Raw genomic sequence first — 20,401 nt, forward strand, 5'->3', positions numbered from 1 at the left:
CCACGTGTGCCCATGCCCACGGGTACACGCCGTGGCTCTCAGGACCACCCACCCTGCACAGCTCTCCCCTCCCCCCAGCACTGCTCAGAGCAGAGTGGTCCTTAGGAACCAGTCTCACAGTGACAGCTATGGGTGACCACTCCATTTCTGCCTGGGGACAGGGACAGATGTGAGCACTGTGCCCCACACCAGCCCCCCACCAGCTCACCCCAGCCGTGCTCTGGAGCTGGGCCACATGTTTTGCCCCCAGCAGCAAGTCCCATCCCAGCGGGCAGCAGAGCTGTGAGTGGCAGAGATGTCACCATTCCCAAGGGTGATCGTTTTGCAACGCAATCCCTGCTGATGTAAGGAGCACCCTGGGGTGCTCGCCCTGTGGTGAGGTGCTGGCTGTGGGGAGGCTCTCCTCCCCCACCCATCGATGATGCTTCATCCAAAACAAACAAACAAACAATCAAACAAAAAAGGATCCTGGATCACCCACTGGAAAAAGGACAGGACACGAACGTGGTACCCAAAACATCACAGTGAACAACACTTAGACCCCCTGGGCTGCTCATGGCATAGCTCCCCGTGGTTGCTTGCTTCTGCAGATGTCGTGGAAGAAGTGTCCTCCCATGGGGCAAACATCCCCGTCCTTGCACCGCGTGGGAATGAAGCGTCCCTTCTTCCCCATGGGTCTCCACGTGGCTCCTCTCCCGTGGGCAATGCTCTTGCTGCATGGCACAAGGGCAGCGATGTGGATGCTCCGCAGCGTCCTCACCCCGCTGCTTCAGTCCTCCAGCAGGGTTAGGATGTGTCCTTCAGCTCTGGGCTTTGGGGCTGCGGTGGGGGCACCTCTGCAGAAGGTGACTGCATCTCCTGGGAGCTGCCTGTGGTGTGAGGAGGGTGGTGAGCGGCCACACTGCCACCCCCACGTGCCACCCCCGTGTGTCACTCAGCACTCACCTGCACTCAGGGACATCTCAGCCAGTTTGAGGGGCAGGTCGGAGGGGCTGACACCCGCCGGTGAGCCCAGGATGTCAGGTAGGGCATTGCGGCGTCCGGTCCTCCCTGAGGATGCGAAGTCCAGCACCGGCTCCACCTCGGTCATGCTAACCCTGATGAGATATGGTCCCGACCCCATCAGCGTCCCCGTGGAGTGACGGAGACCCAACCACAGTGCAATCTTGCTCGGGGGTTCTACTATCCCCATGGGGCTCCCCCATCCCAAGCACGAAGTTCAGCATAGGAACTCCTCCCCTCGTTTGCAGTATCAAGGGGAAAAGGGATGCTCTGGGACCCTCTGCCCACCACCAAGCCCTCCAGCATCCTTACCGGGCTCCCTCCAGCCTGGCCCGGCTGTGAATCCCCACTGCCCTGGGTGCTGCTCACGGGGTCTGTGGGCTGGGAGCCCCCTGACTCCTGCCTGGGGGAGGCAGAGCAGAGGGTGAGCTGAGCCCATGGCTGCAGTGCCACTGGGGTGCAAAGAGGGGTGGAGAGGTCTTCAATGGGGTGGGAGAGGTGTGGGGCGCAGCACCCAGCACCCTCCTGCAGTGTCAATGAGTGACAAAAGCAAAGTTGTGAAGGGCAGGGAGTGTCTTGTATGTGGTGCAGGCAAGAGATGGGATGGGAGTGAGGGAAGGATGGATGGAGGAATGAATGGAAGGATGGAGGCATGGACATAGGGATGGACACAGGGATGGATGGAGGGAGGGATAGAAGGAGAAAGGGAGGGATGAAGAACCAGGAAGGGGATGGAGAGAAGAATGGAGAACCAAAGATGGGAACATGGAGGTAGGACAGTAAGGGAGGCCAAGGGGAAGGAGCGGGGTTGGCTGCTTTGCCAGGAGACAAGGACGTGGTGTTCTCAGCCTTGCCATGCATAAAAAGAACTCCAGAATGTCCTTGGAGAGGGATTCTTGCAGCAGGCAGCCCTCTGGATTCCATGGAGGTGGCAGGCAGAGGCATGTCATCTCAGCCAGCCCTGGGCACATCGCTGCCAGGCCCTTCTCAGCACTGTTGGAAGACCCTGGACTTTTGCACTAGGATTCCTGCAAGCTGGAAGCTTTATGGTCGTTACAGGGTTGGCACAGTTGGTGATCTCACAAGGCAAGGTTCCCCTTCCCCCAGCCCCTACACTGGCCTGCATTCCCCTTTGGTGTTGCTCTGAGGGTTGTATTTGGGACTTCCCTCCCTACCTCCAGGGTTGGTGTGGTGCTGAGCGGTACCCAGGAGCCCTGCCCATGTCCCCAGCCCTTCTGCCACAGCAAAACTCACCGGAGTCCCCTTCAAAGCCACTTGTGCACAGATAGTGAGCCACAGTCCCCTGGGACGCAGGAGCAGGAGGAGTGAGTGACACGGGCTGAGGCTGCGGATGAGGAGGTGAATGATTAACCTGGCTGTGAGTCACGGGGCAGGATCCGGCCCTGTGCTGCCTTGGGGCTGGATGAGAACTCCCCCCCCCCCCCCCCCCCCCCGAGCTGGCTCTGAGTCCCACAGTGTGCACGGTGGTGCACTCTGGCACACACACGTGCAGAAACGGTGCACGGTGGCACACGTGTGTGCACGCACGGTGCCTCACGGAACATGCACATGCGTTCATGGTGCGCTCATGCACTCATGTGCACGTGTTACCTCCAGCCTGCTGCATCTCGCATCGCTCAGCAGACATCCGAGTGCACCTCTCTCATCTTGCACCACAGCTCTCTGCCTGCCTGGAGGGAGCAGTCAGCCCAGCAGCGCCCTGCTCCGGCCCCGGCACACGGCTGCAGCGTCCCTGATGCTGGAGCATCCCATCAGTGCAGGAGCACCACTCTGTCACCCTGGCAACCACTAGGGAGCAAGGCCTGGCTGCTCGTGCCTCGGCCAGCGTGATGTGTGAGCACGGTTGCGTGCACAAGAGAGCATCAACAAAAATGCGCGCTCGTGTGATCGCACGCACGCAGAGATGCGCGCATATGTGTGCAGACATGCAGGCACGCATGCACAGATGAGTGCACACGCGCACACATCCTAATTAACACACACACACACACATCTTCCCCTCTGTCTGCACAGCTGGGCACAACCCAGTCAGACAGCAGCCTGCAGGGCTGGATCAAAGCTGCCTTCCCGGCAGCCCCAGCAGCTCCAGCACTGCAGAAATGTGCAGCAACGTCCCCTAGGACCAGGCTGGGTCCTTCCCATCCCTGGGCTGTGTCTGCTGTAAGAACAAGGTCCAGGCTGCAGTTTCCTGCCCCATGCACAGCTTACTGCCCTGCAGGCAGCGAATTAACTGCGGCGTTGGGCAAATAACATTACATAAACCCCATCTCCACCCTGCGGTGGGGATTTCCCCTTCAAGCAGGGCCATTTCCGTGAGGCTTAGCATGGCTTCTCTGTCAGAAGAAGTCACATGGAAGGTCCTGGGACTGCTGTAATGCCCCTAATGGGATAGAGAAGAATGGTGCAGAAATAGGTCTTAATCCTTGTAAGAGATCAGCTGCAATTGGAGATGCTGGGATGGGGTGGAGGGAAAACAGAGTGGGGACATGGCTCTCAGCCAGGTTTTCCCTGGCCTGGAATTTGCAAGAGAAGAGGATAATGAAGGCACCAGTTTCCATTCATGCTACTTAAGTTCCCAACACTGTAATATCTCCTGAAAGCCATTTTGGGGTTGAGCTGGAGGGCATACCCCAGCCTTGGCCCTTAAGAGGGATTTGTTCCATCACAGGTGTAAAAGTTTCCCTTTTTAACATTCAAGTGGTGAATGGAAGGTGGGTTTGGGCCAGTGAGGGCTATGGGTTGTGTTGTGTTGTGTTGTGTTGGGTTGTGTTGGGTTGGGTTGTATTGCATTGTCTTGTGTTGGGTTGATTAGGCTTCACCCTTCTGCGGATGTTTTTCCATGCTCTAATAGAAAAGGATCAGTGCTGTGTCCTCCAATAAGGTCTGGAAATGCTGCAGTCTCCAAAAACCCACCCACAACCCCACAGCACTGAGGCTATTAGGAGACGATGAGCACAATTAAAAAGGGGAAGTGCTCGTAAAGCATAATGCTGAATACAAATGAGTGCTGTGAGCTGGGGAACAAAGAGCTGCCCCATATCAGATGAGAATGGGAGCCTCAGGCAAGAGAACCAGCATTGAGGAAAACCCAGCAGGGCTGATTTGAGCAGAGACCAAACCCACTGAGATGCATTTGAAGCCTGAAGCAGCAGATGGCCATAATTAAACACCGATCTGGAGATCTCCCACACAGACAGCAGGTTGGCCCCAATGTTTTTGGGTGAGGATCTCGTGCTGCTCCAAAGCATGGAGTCATGACCATGGGATTTTTTGTGGGATCCCCCCAAATTGCTGCCCAGCCCCAAAAGGTCAGGCACATCCCAGTGCCCCCAGACTCCAAGCCCATGGCTCTGTCACCTCATTGCAAACATATGTTCCCATTGTGTCTCCTTGTCACCAAGCAGTGGATTTGCTTGTTAGCCTAATAGCCTTACACCAGTAATTCTTGCCACCTTCTAAACCCTTATCATCACATCCAGAGGTGGGCACAGGCGATCTCTAATGAAACCATGGGATGTGGCCTTGCGGAGGAGCAAGCAGTGTTGCTGCTCCATGCTAGGACTGCTGCTCAGGGCTGACAGCAAAGCTTGGCTCTGCTTAATGCCCTCATTAAACCAGGAAAAATCCAACCTGAGTCTCTCCAGACAGGATTCCCGGCAGTTTGCATAAACTGTCACTTTTGCTTATAATGCTGAAAACACAAATCAGAGCAAGTCCTGCTCGAGGGTAACAGCACGACTGGCTCATGCACTCGCTGACATCCAAACTCAGAGCTTCTCTGAGCATCTGAAGGGCAAATCCAACTGCTCCCAACATGAATCTGGTGCATGCATGAGACAGAGCTGTCCCCCAACCTGCAGACCCTGATGTGCCCATGCCTGTGCTTTGTGTAACGGGGCAGCATAGCATCCCCAAAGGCACTGATGGCAGAACATCCCTGCAGAGCTGGGCTGGACCACGCTGAGGTGGGAAAGATTGGCCCTGCATACACCTCACCATCTAATGACCTCTAATTGCAGTCAGCACGATGTGTCCAGAGAAGGATGGAGCGTGAGGTCAGGAATTTCTTCCTGTAGCTTCCCCCTTTTGCCACGTCTCAAATGCAAATAAGGTGATCTAATGTGAGGTAATTACAGTGATTGAACCCTCGGTAATACAGCTCCCACTGCAACCTTCAGTTAGCTGCTCTGACGACAGCACAAACTATAATTTTACATAATAATCGTGTCACCCACACCTAAATCAGTTTCATTCTGTAGCAGTTTCAGACTCCCTCTACACACGGCCTTCCAGCATCCACTTCTGCTGAAGTCGATGGTCCTGATCTGAGGAAGTGGTTATGGGTTCCTACATGGTTGTTGTAATACATCTATGAAGGAACCCCCTACCTCCATCCCACAACCATACAAAGGGTTCCTGGCCTCACAGGGACTCCTTCCTTCTACCCCAAGATGTGGTGGATACAAAGGCAGTTGCTGGGGACAGCAGCTTCTCAGAGAGACCCTAACCCTAATTCTAACTCTAAACCCAGCTTCAACCCTAACCCCAACACAAACCCAAACTCCAACCCTAACCCCCACCCTAACCCTAACCCTAACCCTAGCCCTAACCCTAACCCTAACCCTAACCCTAACCCTAACCCTAACCCTAACCCTAACTCTAAACCCACCTTTAATCCTAATGCTAACCCTAGCCCCAACTCTAATGCTAACCTTAACCCCAAACCTAATGCTAACCCCAACCCCAACCCCAACCTTAACCTTAACCCTGACCCCACAGCCATGTCCTCTCAGGCTGGCAGCTAGCAGGGATTCTCCTTCCCCATGCCACTGCCCCATTAAGTTAGATGGAAACTACCCCTATGTCTCACACATCCCGCTCCCAGGGCAAGGGGCTGAAGTGGCTTCCCAAGGGTGGGAACTGGGAATGAGCTGTTGTGTGGAGCTGGGAGCATCTCCAGGATTCCCCTCTGCAGCTGGCAGGGAGGAGATTGAAAGCTGAGGAGGGAGGAGATCTGGGATCAAAGCATGGTTTGGAATCCCCAGCCCTGTGCAGTCCATGGGGATGGAGCAGCCGTGCCTCGGCTGAGTGCAAGCCTCCTGCCTGGAGCCAAGATCAGAGCAGGTCTTGGACCTATCCTTGTCCTGGTGGCACCCTGGGATGTCCACAGGTGTGGGGCATCACCAAGGTCAGGCACCCCACAGCCCTAAGCACCCCATCCTGCAGCCACAGACAGCAGGACATCGGACTCCTGGAGCAGGAGACGTGCTGTCTCTGGGCCCCTGAGCATCTCATCCCGGTCACCTCCTCCTTTCCCTGCATGACATTAAGGGCTGTGATGTCACTTGGTGGGCAGCCCGAAGGTCACAGACTGTCGGTACTGGGGAGAGTATGGGACAGCTGAAGCATCCACTCTGCCCCTGACACACCCTCAGAGGCACAACCACCCAGCCAAGGGACAGCAGCCAGCTCTGGGGGCCAAAGGGACCCAATCCAAGCATCGGCGGGGGCAACCTGCCAAAGTGCTGCCCTGAAGGCAGTGAGGAGGTGTTGTCCCTGGGGAAACTCCTCTGCCTCAAGAGGTTCCCTTGATGGCTGGGAGATGAGCATGTGCCCTATACAGAGCCGTGCTCAGACCCGTGCCCACTCTCCCTGGGTTCCTGCTGCCTGTAGCCCCTCCAGCTCCCCACTCCCCAAAACCTAGTCCCACAATAGCCAATTCCCGATGGGGGGACCTGCTCTCAGCCTGAGTTTGGGTCTGTGGGGTCCCATGGGACTAAAGGAAGAGGACGTGAGGATGGGGCAGGATAATGGGGTTGGTGGTTACCCCAGGATCTACCAAGGAGCAGGAGGAGGGTCAGGGCTGGGATGGGACAGAGGTGCTGCCCTGAACATTGCTGGGCATGTGATCACTGCTCACCCTAAGGTACCCCGGAGCCAGCAGCCTCCAGACAGGTTGACAGACGGCACCAGACCCCTGGGAGACACTTCCAAACCATTGGGTTGCACCCCGGAGCCCTACTCAGCACCACCGCCCGCTGTAAACTTTGATCCCCAGAGCACCGCCGTGCCCTCGGCATCCCTCCTCTATCCTTCCTTGTGCTGCCATGGACAAGCTCCCGGGGGGGCTCAGGGCCTCCTGCCACCACCGGCCATCAGCTGCTCACCTGGGCTGCGTGGGGTCCGGCGGCGGTGTCGATGTCGGTGTGGATATGAATGGGGATGGTGGTACCGATGGCGACGGCGATGCCGGTGCTGACCCAGGTGCTGATGCCGCCGTTGATCCCAATACGCGATGCCGCCGTGGATCCCAGTACCGACGGGCGATGCCCCTACTGATCCAGGTGCCGGTGTCGGTGCCCAACCCGGTGCCGGTGTCTGTGCTGATGTCAAGAGTGATGCTGATGCTGCTGCCGACAGCAGCGTGGATCGCGGTGCCGGTGCTGGTGTCAGGACCGTTATGGGTACCGGTGCCGGCTGCTCAGGACGGGCCGGACCGGGCTCCCAGGCTGCGAGCAGCCCCCGGGGCAGCCCGGAGCCGCCCGCACAATGCCCGCTCCCGCCGCCTCCTCCCGCACGGCCCACGCGCGGCGCGGGGGAAGCGCCCGCAGCCGGCCCCCTCCCTCCCCGCCCCGCCCTCCCGTCCCCCCTCCCTCCGCTCTCCCCCACGTTAACGGGATCCCAGCGGCACCCCCACAGCCCCCGCGCGGCCTCAGCGGTGGGAAGAGGACCCTCGATGCGATGCCTCCCCACAGCCGCCTCCCCCCACCTCCCCCCCGGGTTGGCCCCGCACTTGGTTGCTGCCCGCCGAGGATCAGAGCATCCTCCTGTGCCCCCCCGCCCCAGGAGGGGTCTGGTCCCTGCCTGGCCGCGGGCATCACGCGTGATGGTGGAGCAGAGAGGCAGAGAGAGCGTGCATTGAAAGAAATGGGATCTGCAAGCAGTGGGGCACAGCGGGTGCAAACTGGGGATGCTTCCCCACAACCACCAAGGCACGTTTTTAGGTGTCTGACAGTGCTGGGGTTGAGCAGGGACACCCAACCCTGCAACCCAGGCGAGGAGGGAGCCTTGGCCAGCACTATTTATAGCTGCTCACGCTCCGCTTTCTCCTTGACTGTCTTCCCTTTCAGCAGTCTCACGCTGGGTATCAGTGAGGGGCGATGTCACCCTGGCACCTGCTGGGATGTGGCACTCGGAGAGGGGGGACAACTGCCAACCCCCTGCCCTGGGAAACGTTTGGAGGAATGGAGATGGTGCTGGGATGGAGGGGGATAGGAAGGAGGAAATGGACTCCTGTCTCCAGCATGGAGGGATGGAGCAGGGTGTGGTCGAGCAAGGCATGGGTTGGTTTTCCTGCAGCACTGACTTGGGCTAAAAGCTACAGCCAACGAAGAGCAGCACTTTGCCATTCCTCTTTGATACAACTATCTAATTCTCAGCCTGGTTCAGGCCCTGATTTCTTGCTGGGGATGGAGGAAAGGTTATTCCTGAGCTGAGTGTCTGGGCTGTCAGTCCCTCTGTTAGGTGGTATTTTGGGACACAGGTTACTAAGTTTGGGGACCTGCAGGTTTCTTGTTTCTTGGTCCGTGGTCGCGGTCAAAGACTTTCCATGGTCCTGAAACCGGACTGATGCATCTCTTTAGGCACGAGGAAAGGGCTCAGGGCAGCAAAAGTGGACTAAGGAGATACGGGGTGAGGCTGGGGAGATGCTGTGTTGTGCTGGAGAGATGATTGGATGTACTGAGAGATGCTAGGACGTGATGGGATTCACCCAGTTTGGCTCTAATTATGTCTGAAAGAGTCCAGATAGGCAAAGTCTGTTGTTTGTGCTCCAGTAACTTCCAGTAACTGGAAGCTGCTGTGTTATAAAGCAGACAAAAAGAATAAAATTGCTGAGTGTGGGGATAGCGAGTGGCCATCACCTGGTGCCACGAGTGCTGCCTCCTCCTTTGTCCCCCCCTCCTTCTCCTGCAGTGGCAGGGATTTGTGCAAGGCTCCCAGCACCCGGCTTGGGCTTTTTTTATCCCTGGCTGCTCTTCCATTGACATTCCTAGCTGTGCCACCGGCTTCAGCGCTGCTCGCTAACCCCTTTTACAGGCAGCTAAATATAGCCCAGGCAGCCAAGGAAAATCTGCTCGGCTGGGCACGTGGGGCTGAACAGCAGTGCTGCAGCCTCACACGCTGCTGGGAGGGCATGGGGTGGTGGCACCTTGTCCCCCATCCACACTGAGCATCATGGCACTGCTTGTTTGGATGCACTCCGTGTAGCTCACTTTGTGCTCACTTTGTGCATATCTTTTCATGGGCTTCTGCACACCTGCATTGCCTTGGAGGGGTCACATTTGCTGGGACACCTTGATGGCACTGGGGACAACTCATCATGCCTGAGCCTGAGCTATATCATGATGCATGGAGTCTCCAGATGCACATGAAGAGCTGGGGAGATTTGATCCAGATTTGGGAGCTGCTGCATCCCTGTGAAGCAATGCAGAGGGCTCAGATCTGAAGCTGGGATAAACTGGGGGTGGTAGGTGTTGAAAATCACAGAATCTTAGAATCATAGAGGTTGGAAAAGATCATGTCATCCAACCCCAAACCCACAGTGCTAGCTGACCACATCTCTCAGTGCCACACCTCCATGGATCTTGGACAGCACCAGGGACAGTGGCCCCACCACCTCCCTAGGCAGCCTGGGCTGATGCCCAACCGTTCCTACTGAGAATGATTTTATTCCTAATATCCAATCTGATCAATCCAAAATGCTTCCGAGGTGGATTTATGGCTCCAAGAAAAGAGCCATGTTCTCCTTCTGTGTTGACCATGGACAACTTCAGGTCATGCCATCACCCCTCTTCTTGCTTTCTCAACTCCCTGCCCCTCTACCCCTATGGATTTGGATCCTGGTGGCTTAGGGATGAAGTTTAACTTAATCCTCCAAGATTTTCCACCTTGTGAGAGGTGCAGCAGTTAACTGTGACAGTGCAGAAGCTCCTGTGTGATGCTCCAATCCATCACTGGCCCTGCACCTGGCCACTATAATGAGAAAGACAAACAGCATCCATCCTGACTTGGCAGGGAAATGGGAAGGCAGCTGGGAGCCCTGCCTGCAAGCACAGCTACACCAAGCCTCAAGGGCAGAGGGAGACCAGAAATCCTCAGTCCTTTGCTTTTCTGGATGTGGGTGGAAGATCCCAGCCTGGTGGATGTTGGTGGCGGCCAATGGCATTTCTTATGGACAGCTCCATCTGAACTGTGCTGCCATGGCCATAGCCAAAAAAAGTGACACAGGTGGAGCTCAAGTGCAGAAGGTTTTGCCTTCAAGGTGGCATTGGCCTTCCTGAAAGTCACCCCTGATGAGCACTGTCTCCTAGCTAACAGCCTGGCTGCCCAACCCCTGCCTTATTTTTTTCCACTGGGTTGGAACACCAGCTCCTGTGATGCTGCTGTCCATAATTAAAAGCTGTGCAATCGCCTGTCACTGGTCCCCCTGTGTCTGCTCATTACAGAAGAGCTTAGCTTAAAACTAATTCCCTGACTTGAAAGCAAGGGGGAAGGGAGACGCTTTAATCTCAAGACTTTTGCATTTGTCCTTCCCATCCGTCTCCCATTGGAAGCAAATGGAGCACGAGGCTGTGAGGGTCCTGGCTGACCCCAAAACCTCACCCAGGAATGGGACCAGGAGTGTCACACAGCCACCTCCTCCCAAATGTTCCTGCTTGCCTCATGCCTGTGCTAGCTGATGCTCTGATTTTGCTGATTTTCCAAATACAGACTCAATTATAAATTATTATTAATTACTGTAATGTAGATTTATCCGTGAATAGCACTGCTCAGGCTCTGCAGGAACCCTTCTGGATGCGCCCACGGCTAAGCTGGTATTGTCCCAGATACCAGCACGAGATCGTTTGTTTTCCACCTGCTCCCCAGCGGGGTGACATCCCTGGAACAGAGCCTGGTGCATCCACTGCCACTCTGGTGCCACCTCCAGCCCTAAAATCCCCCCATAGAGGTGGGAAATCCCCCCAGTGGGGCAGGACAGATGTCATTTGATTAGGGACCGGGCTATTCCCAGGGCTCCTGGGATGGGAAGGGATGGTGGCATGTATCCCATGTACTCCCAGCAGCACTCGTTGTTTGGTGGGATGTAATGCCAGCTTGACCCTTGGTGTCCAGGGGACTGCCACCTGCCCTGCCAGGTCCTGGTCCTGCTGGTGAGAGTGTCCCAGGATGGGGACAGCAGGGGGTGTGGCGGTGCTGTGACACATCCCCCTGGTCCGGGGGGTGTGAGGGATGGCAGCGACATGGGGACATCACCTGGGTAACGTCAGAGCCGAGGAGCCGGCCTCACCGCGGCACTGCCATCTGGTGGCACCGCGCGAGGGACAGAGGGGACAGCGTCGGGGACACGAGCCCGACAGCAGCTGGGACTCAGGGGAGCTTCGTTTGTGGGCAGAGGTGCATGAGGTGTCCCTGTGATGTCCCTGTGATGTCTCTGAAGTGTCCTCTGGATGTCGCTTGGATGTCCCTGAGATGTCCTTGGGGTGTCCCTCAGATTTCTCCCACTACTTCTGGCGCCCCAGCTCTGCTCAGCCCTCTCACCCCTCCCCTGGCGTCCTCTCAGATCACGGCCCCTTTTGCAACGAATGTTATCTCGAAAATTAAATTGCATCCTGCAGTGATTTCAAAGGGAACACCTTCTGCACCGTGTGATCAGGGATGGGATGTCAGGGTCAGCCAGGGACACGGAGCAGGATGCCTCCCTGGGGCTAGGACGTGGGGCCAACCCCACGCCTCCCATTGGCAGCTCTCTGCAAGGACACATCTCAACCCACCGTTAAAATTCACAGTGCTTCCTTCTTCTGAAGCCACACACCCTGAACCCCCTGCTCTCCACAGCTGCAGCCCCAGGGACATCGGTGGGACCCAACCCAGGGTTTCCAAAACTTCACAAGTTGTTCGACCCTATCACAGTGCTCCTAGAGAGGCTGTTCATGTACTGTGCCTGTGTTTGAGGGTAACAGTCCTAACAACATGCTTTAATATTGCATTGTAGGACCACTGGCAGACAGAAGGTACCTTCACACCAGAGCTACTCTACTCTACTCTACTCTACTCTACTCTACTCTACTCTACTCTACTCTACTCTACTCTACTCTACTCTACTCTACTCTACTCTACTCCACTCCACTCCACTCCACTCCACTCCACTCCACTCCACTCATACCCTATCCTATCCTATCCTATCCTATCCTATCCTATCCTATCCTATCCTATCCTATCCTATCCTATCCTATCCTATCCTATCCTATCCTATCCTATCCTATCCTATCCTATCCTATCCTATCCTATCCTATTCCACTCCACTCCACATCTCCACATCTTTCTTTTTTCCTTTTTCTTCTTTCTTTTTTCTTTCTCTTTTCCTCTTTCTCTCCCATTTCTTTTTTTTTCATTTATATTTTTCTTCTTTCCCTTTCTCTTTCCCTTCCTCTTTCCCTTTCCCTTTCCTTTTCTCTTGTTCTTTCTTTCTCTTATTTTTTTCTCTTTCCCTCCCTCCCTCCCTCCCTCCCTCCCTCCCTCCCTCCCTCCCTCCCTCCCTCCCTCCCTCCCTCCCTCCCTCCCTCCCTCCCTCCCTCCCTCCCTCCCTCCCTTCTTTTCTTTCCTCTTCCTTTCTCTTTTCCTCCTTCTTCCTTTTCCTTTTTTCTATCTCGATTTTTCTCTCCCATTCTCATGCCCAGCAGTGCCACTGCCTCCGCTCCTCCCGCACCGCTGATCCCCACACCCCGGCTGAGCCCATTCCTCCCGGCCCCGCCCCTCTCTGCCCCCGCCCCTCCCGGAGCCGCCTCCCCTCCCCCAGCCTCAGGACCCGCCCCGTGGAGGTGTAGGGGCCGGGGGGGCGGTCCGGGAGAGCCGCAGCCGCACCATGGGGGCCTGCCTGGGGGTCTGCTCGCTGCTAAGCTGCGTGAGTGTCCCTGGGGGATGGGGACAGCGGGAGGGGGTCGCGGTTGGGCTGCATCCCGGAGCTGAAGCTGGGACTGGGGGAGGGCAACTGGAAGAGGTGGGGGCAACCGGGAGATGCGATCCACTGCAGCCGGGGAGAGGCGGGGGAACCCGAGAGGGATGTGCCCTTTATACCCGGAGGCACGAGGGAACCCCTGAGGGGGTGAAGAACACCGCTGGGGGGTGCCCCCCTCTGTACCCACGACGATGGACCCCCGTGGGGATGCTCCTCTGTCCCCGGGGGATGCAGGGAACAACCATTGCGGGGCAGCCCACTGCGCAGCAGTCGGGGAACCCCATGGAGTTTGTTCCTTGGAGCAGGGGGCTCATTGATGGGGGGAAGCGCAGAGTATCGGGAGGAACCCATAATATTGGGGTGCCCCCATAGGACGCATTGGGGAAAAGCTGCCCCCCGCCTCCAGGGAGGATTGGGGGTGTCCCAAGTGGTCAGTGGGTTCATAGCATCCCAGGAGGAGTTGAAGCCCCAGTGCTCGGGGGGAGGGGTCTGTCCGGTCTGCTGCGTGGGTGCTGTGCTGGTGACACGGGTGGGTGCTCCCGGTGCCGTCCCCATGACGCACAGGCAGGGCAGGGCTGTGAAACCTCCCCGCGTGGCTGGGAGCTGCTTTCGCAATTCAGCTTCATGGTTTCAGACGTTGAGCTGTCATAACGTATGGCCCAAGTGCAGGATGTTCTGTGTGTCACGGGTGTGCCTGATACTTATGGAAAAGCCAGGAGTGGGATTTCCATGGGCAGTGTACAGTGCTGACCTAATTATGGCTTTTTTTCCCCCGCAAAAAAAAGCATTTTGGCCCAGACTTTGGGAACAAGGTACAGTCACATGCTTATAGGATCTGTATAGGTTTAGGACAATACATTTCACATCGCTGTCAGTGTAGCCATGGGGCAATGCTAGCACCTCAAGTTGCCCACCTCCTGAGCCCATGCTGACCCCGTGGTTTGATACCGATTAACCCGTGGGCCATTAATTTAATGGAAGATAACAACAGGTTGCCTGGCATTGCTTTGGGTTGACTCAGTCTGTGCAGCCTCGGGGATACTGGGGCAAGGGCAGCCTGCAAGAAGAGGTGTTGGGTTGTTGTTGCTGTTAGTTGTGTTGCTGTTGGGTTGTTGTTGCTGTTAGTTGTGTTGCTGTTGGGTTGTTACTGAATGGTTGTTGCCATTAGTTGGGTTGTTAGTGGTTGCTGCTGTTTGTTGGGTTGTTGCTGGGTCATTGCTGCTGTTTGTTGGGTTGTTGCTGGGTCATTGCTGCTGTTTGTTGGGTTGTTGCTGGGTCATTGCTGCTGTTTGTTGGGTTGTTGCTGGGTTGTTTGCTTGCTTTTGGGTTAGAACCTTGCAGGCAGTGCCCATTTTGCACTGTTCGTGTTCCCTGAGCTGCCGTTCTGTGTGAGCCTCGCTGACGCTGAGCTGTATTCAATGAGGAAGTTGACAGTGAAACCAGAGGGATTAATCTTTAATCTATGGCAGCCGAAACCTGACACTTCCACATCAGCATGCCACGTTGTTGCTGTGACTGCTTCCCTTTGCGTGCTTTTTCCATCCTGAGGATGCTGCCTGCTCCCTTGGATGTGGGCTCCCCAAAACCTTGTATGTGCAGCACACTGATGTACCCATCCCAGGGAAAGCCATCTTAGGGACATGTCTTAGTGGGCATGGGGGTGGTGAGTTGACAGTTGGACTTGATGATCTTAGGGGTCTTTTCCCACTGTAATGATTCTGTGAAAATGGGGTGCACGAGGTGGTGCCTCCTGTACATCTCCAGAGGTGCTCTCACATGGCATGCCCTGCTGTGTTCCCATAAGTGCGTCTCCTGGCCATGCCCATCCTAGGGGCTTTCTCCCTTTTTTCCTTCTCTAACCTTGCTCTTGCTGCCTGATTTCTTTTTAAAGCAGCTGTGGGTGCTGGGGAGGTGCACAAGCTGTGGTTTTCGTGTTAAAGGCGCCTTCATAGAACGTGTAGAGCTCGCTGTGATTGCCTTGCAACCACAACGCCTGAAGAGCATTAGGAAGCGATGGCAGCATCCCCCCACATTCAGCACAACACAATTCAAGTCTGAAAGACAGAAAGAGCCATTCAAAGGGAAGAAAAGGAGCTTTGAATGCGAAATAAATCAATGCTGTGAACTTACAGACAGAGGGAAAGCAGCTTGGGGAGGACCAGAGAGGGGGACAAATGGGGAAATGTAGTTTTGGGTCCTTGGAGTCACCTTGCCATGGTGCTGGGATGGTAGTGGTGCTCCCACAGTTGACCTTGGCAGTTTAAGGGAAACCCAGGGGGCACATTATTCCCATTTTCTTCTCAGATATTTAATTCAGGACCTTTTGTTTGTATGACATAAGAGAGGGTTAGTGGTCCAGAAATGTTTCTTAAAATGTTTCTAATGTTATTTATTCTCCAATTCTTTACACTCTTTTAGGAAATAGGGGGTTTGGATGTGGCCTCACAGCACTGTAGGGGTGATGAAGGCTGAAAACAGACCCCATCCTGAGCAGTCACATTCAGAGCAGGATGTGGTGTCCAGGGCTGGCTGCTGGCCCTCTCCTGCCCCATAACCAGCATTATTGCCTGTCTTAATGCAAAACCCCTTGGCTATTCTTCCTCTAAGGCAAGGAAGAATTGCAGTTTGGGAGCTGCATGGAGCTCTCCCAAACTTTGTAGGCATTAAATAGGTGGGTGAATATCCCAACTATTGGACAATTTGGTGGGAGCAACGTTTAGAGGAGCAATGGAGTCAAATTAGGACTAGGGGATGCAAACAGCATCTTCCCAGTGCTCCTGCCACCATGGTTTGTGGTACCCGGGATTTAGGCAGCCAGGACTTGTAGGGATACTGTGTCCCATCTGTAAAATGAGCCCAGCTGCTGAGTGCATCCTGCAGCCCCTTCCCACTTGTCTCTGGGCTCTCATTGCAGGTGTCTTGCCTGTGTGGCTCAGCACCATGCCTGCTCTGTGGCTGCTGCCCCTCAGTCAGGAACTCTACCATCTCCCGTCTGCTCTTCACCTTCTTCCTCTTCCTTGGTACACTCGTCTCCATCATCATGATCATCCCTGGTGTGGAGAAGGAGCTGCACAAGGTAACGCTGATGGCTTCAGTGTGATGCCTGGACTTGATCGAGAGAGTTAAGTCAGGATGGGTACATGAAGGGAATCACGAGGGAAAGTTTTGGGGTGTATTGTTGCCTCTGATGCTTTTTTTCCCATCTCCTCATCCTTGCAGCTCCCAGGTTTCTGCAAGGGCAGCAGCTCGGTGCTGGGGGTCCAAGCTGATGTTGACTGCAGTGGTTTCCTGGGCCACAAGGCCGTGTACCGCATGGGCTTCTCCACAGCTGCCTTCTTCTTCCTCTTTGCTGTGCTGATGGTGTGCGTGCGGAGCAGCAAGGACCCTCGAGCTGCTGTGCAGAACGGGTGAGCTCATCCCTGTGCTTGGCTGGAAGCACTTTTAGATGGAGGCCATTGACATTTTTTTTTTTGGCCTTTTTATCCCCATTTTAAGCATGGGGTAAAGCAGAAGGGCAGTTTGAACTCACTCTTGGGTTTTGAGGTTCTCTGACTCGTTACACTCCATAATATTTGTAGTGTGTGCCATGTGCTGGGGAATTTGAGGTGTCTGCTGGACATCCCTCTCTGCACTGCTCCCAATGGGGTGCACCTTGCCCATGGTCCTATCCAAGGAGCTGAGTATGCCTGGTGTTGGAACTGCTGGGGTTCCCATTTTCAGACCCTGACTCCTCTCCTCTCTCACAGCTTCTGGTTCTTCAAGTTCCTGCTGCTGGTGGGGCTCACAGTGGGGGCCTTCTATATCCCTGATGGCTCCTTTACAACAGGTGAGGGGCTGCGGGTGGGCAGGAGAGTGCCCTCGAGGTTTGTTCCCTCCACGTCCTTGCTCTCGGTGCTGCCTCAATCCACCCCATGCTGTCACAGTCCCATCACTGACTGATTTCCCTCCCTCCACCCAAGTTTGGTTCTACTTCGGCGTGGTCGGCTCCTTCCTCTTCATCCTCATCCAGCTCATCCTCCTCATCGACTTTGCCCACTCCTGGAGCCAGCTGTGGCTGCGCAACGCGGGCGAGAGCAATGCCAAAGGCTGGTACGCAGGTGGGTGCTGTGCCTCAGGAGCTCACAAGAAGACCAGCTGTGATGTCTATGGCCCTACTCCAGCCCCTTCCCTTTTCCCCTTCCTCCTCAGCCCTTTGTTCTGTCACCTTCATCTTCTATGCTGCCTCCATCACGGCCATTGCTTTGCTCTATGTCTACTACACCAAACCCCAGGGCTGCACGGAGGGCAAAGTCCTCATCAGCATCAACCTTGTCCTCTGCTTTGTCATCTCGGTTGTATCCATCCTGCCCAAAATCCAGGTGAGGTGGTGGGGGTGGGTTGGCCATTCTGCCCACTCCTGGTGCAGGGCTGAGCCCTGAGCCCCCCTGTGCTGTTTGCAGGAAGCTCAACCACACTCGGGGCTGCTGCAGGCATCCCTCATCACCCTTTACACCATCTTCATCACTTGGTCTGCCCTGGCCAATGTCCCCAGTAAGTGCCCTCATTTCCCTGGGGGTTGCACGGGGTCAGGGATGGGCACTGACAGCTGTGACCTCCCCGTCCCCCCCAGCCCAGGAGTGTAACCCCACACTGCTGCTGAGAAACAGTACCAGCTCAGCTGCAGCCTCACAGACACTGACAACGTGGTGGGACGCGCCGAGCATCGTGGGGCTGGTGGTCTTCATCCTCTGCACACTCTTCATCAGGTGAGGCTGTGACAGTGCCATTGTGGTCCCCAACACTGGGACCCCGAGAGTCCTGCTTACAGCCTTTAGGGTTCCAGGAGGAGTTGCATGAGTCCCCAAAGTGCTCTGCTGCCTCCGGGGTGCCCCTGCAGGGTGTCCCCATCCCTCACCCATCTTCCCATTTGTCTGGCTGCTCGCAGCATCCGCTCCTCGGACCACACCCAGGTCAATAAGATGATGCAGACAGAGGAAAGCGGGGCTGGGGCCGGGGCTGAGGCAACAGCAGAGAGTGGGGTGCACCGTGCCTATGACAATGAGCAGGAGGGCGTCACCTACAGCTACAGCTTCTTCCACCTCTGCCTCCTCCTCGCTGCCCTCTACATCATGATGACACTCACCAACTGGTACAGGTGGGCAGCACTCTTGGGGACCAGTTATGTCCCTGTCCTCTGCTCCTCCCTTCTCTGGGGTTATCTTTGCTCTCAGACTGGGCACAGGTGCTGGGATGGATGTGCACCCCATCAGCATTCATTACCGGGAGGGATCTAAGAACCCAATGGACTCCTGATTGGGTCTGAGTTCACTGGGCATCGCCCCGATCTTTTACAGCATCCCATAAGCCTGCAGCATCCCCTGCTACAGTTTTCCCCTTAAGCTTGCAGTATTCCCTTTAAGCTTCTAGCATCCCCTCCAGACTGCAACATCCCCCCTCAGCTTGCATCATCCCCTTTCTTCTTGCAGCATCCTCCCTTGCTCACAGCTGCTGCATCAGGGTTGCAACCCCCAGCACACAGCACAGACTGAGTGCCCCACTGTCATTTGCTGTTGCAGGCCCGATGACAGCCTGCAGGTGCTGCACAGCCCCTGGACAGCCGTGTGGGTGAAGATCAGCTCCAGCTGGGCCGGACTGCTGCTCTACATGTGGACGCTGGTGGCCCCCCTGGTGCTGCCAGAGCGGGACTTCAGCTGAGCGCTGCTGTAGGGTCCTCACTTGCCCAGTGCCTTACCCTTAGTCTTCATTTTTGCACGTGGGTTTGTGCCTTCTTGCAGGTTTTCCATTTTAATTTAAAAGGGATAAAGTGCCAAGCAGAGACAATCAGCAAGAGGCCTGAGAATGACTTGAGGGCAGCTGTAAAGCTCTTCTACCCTCCATAAAAGCTCTTCTACCCTCCGTGCTTGTCTAGTGCCTTCAGTGGTGCCTCCAGCCCTTCATCATTCAGTGTTTGGAGAGCTGGGGTTGCTCAGGATGCTGTTGCCTTGGTGCCCTGGGACCATGGTGCCTTTTTGGTGGTGACAAGGAGCCAGGACCTGGCACCAGACACATCCCCAAGGACAGCCATACTGGGGGCTGCATGTTGCTTGTCTGTCCCCCCCCCACAAGCTTTGGTGGCTGGATGGCTCTTCCAGGGCTAGCCCTGCCTCTTGAATAAAGGTTTGTTTGGAAAAAAGCCCAGACACCCTTGTGTCCTCTTGGAGTCTCTTGTCATGTGTATGCATGGTGGGTGCACAGTGCCTTGTGCGTGCTGCATGCTTCACCTTGCATCCTGCACCCTTTGGTCTGCATCTTGCCTCCTTCCTCCTGCATCCCAGCAGCCTTCAGTCTGCATTGTGCACTCTGCAGCCTGTGTCTTCCATCCTTCACCCCTGCAGCTTTCATCCTGCATCCCTACACCCCGTATCCTTCATCCTGCATAGTTCTTCATCCTGCATCCTACACCCTTCAGTCTGCTCTGTGCACCTTGCAGCCTGCATCTTCCATCCTGCACCCTGCAGTCTTGGTTCTGCATCCTTCACCCTCCGTCTTGCATCCTTTCATCCTTCATTCTGCCTCCTAGCATCCCACATATCGCATCCTGCATCTCTCATCCTACATCTTGCATCCTCCCTCTTTCTCCCTTGCATCCGCACGTTGTATTATTGCTCCCACACCCCACACCCCGCATCCCTCACCCTCCAGCCTCTGCGACGTGCTGGGCTGCCGCCCGGGACGAGCCGTGCACCGCAGCGGGAGCGCGGGGCGGGGACGAAGGCGGGGACAAGGCGGGGCCGTGCGGGGTCCCGTTGGTAGCCACGAGGTGGTGCTGGTGGTACGCGCCCGGCGTCCTCCTGCAGCGTGCAGACCCCGCGGGGTGTCCTGCGAGCTGCGTCCTGCACCTTGCTTCCTGCACCTTTCACCATGCATCCGGCACCCTCCATCCTTCACCTTTCATCATGCATCCTGCACCATGCTTCCTGCATCCTTCTCTTCACCCCGCACCTTGCCCCCTTCATCCCTGCACCATGTATTCTGCACTCTGCATCCTTCATCCTGCGCTATACGCCCTGCATCCTGCACCCTGTATCATCCATCCTGCAGCTTGCACGTTGTGTTCTGCATCCTGCACCCTGTACCCTGCATCGTGCTGCAGCTTTCATCCTTCATCCTGCACCCTTAAGTCTGCATTGTGCATCCTGCATCCTGCACCCTCACCATGCGCAGTACTCCCTGCACCCTTCACCTTGCGTCCTGCACCGTGTCATGCATCCTTCACCCTATGCCCTTCATCCTTCAGCGTTTACCACTCATCCTGTACCTTGCAACTTGCACTCTGCAACCTTTCTGCATCCCCCAGGAAACCTGTGCTGGGCTGTGTGAGCA

The 20,401-nt window shown here is 55.9% G+C and overlaps 2 protein-coding genes across 3 annotated transcripts; one reads left to right on the forward strand and one right to left on the reverse strand.

Moving 5' to 3' along the window:
* LOC136053633 (cAMP-dependent protein kinase inhibitor beta-like) lies at positions 1–7,500 on the reverse strand. 2 transcript variants are annotated; one of them, XM_065744461.1, is made up of 6 exons: positions 7,191–7,500; positions 3,015–3,114; positions 2,257–2,347; positions 1,315–1,405; positions 946–1,097; positions 1–869 (listed from the first exon to the last, which is right to left on the reverse strand). In XM_065744461.1, the coding sequence occupies exons 5-6, from the start codon at positions 1,088–1,090 to the stop codon at positions 787–789; spliced, it is 228 nt and encodes a 75-aa protein (XP_065600533.1). In that variant the 5' UTR covers positions 1,091–1,097; positions 1,315–1,405; positions 2,257–2,347; positions 3,015–3,114; positions 7,191–7,500; the 3' UTR covers positions 1–786. The 2 variants fall into 2 exon arrangements, with proteins under 2 accessions (XP_065600533.1, XP_065600534.1); XM_065744462.1 differs by lacking the exons at positions 2,257–2,347; positions 3,015–3,114.
* A 5,430-nt stretch (positions 7,501–12,930) lies between these two features.
* On the forward strand, positions 12,931–19,090 carry SERINC2 (serine incorporator 2). The gene is made up of 10 exons (XM_065744444.1): positions 12,931–12,985; positions 15,954–16,115; positions 16,259–16,446; positions 16,786–16,865; positions 16,999–17,136; positions 17,228–17,397; positions 17,479–17,569; positions 17,649–17,784; positions 17,964–18,173; positions 18,595–19,090. Exons 1-10 carry the CDS (start codon positions 12,947–12,949, stop codon positions 18,731–18,733), a joined length of 1,353 nt encoding a protein of 450 aa, XP_065600516.1. The 5' UTR covers positions 12,931–12,946; the 3' UTR covers positions 18,734–19,090.
* Positions 19,091–20,401: the final 1,311 nt, after the last annotated feature.

The sequence above is a fragment of the Cyrtonyx montezumae genome, unplaced genomic scaffold (genome assembly GCF_038088225.1).
Source record: "Cyrtonyx montezumae isolate F1298 unplaced genomic scaffold, pur_monq_1.0 scaffold_31, whole genome shotgun sequence".
NCBI classification, from domain to species: Eukaryota; Metazoa; Chordata; class Aves; order Galliformes; family Odontophoridae; genus Cyrtonyx; species Cyrtonyx montezumae.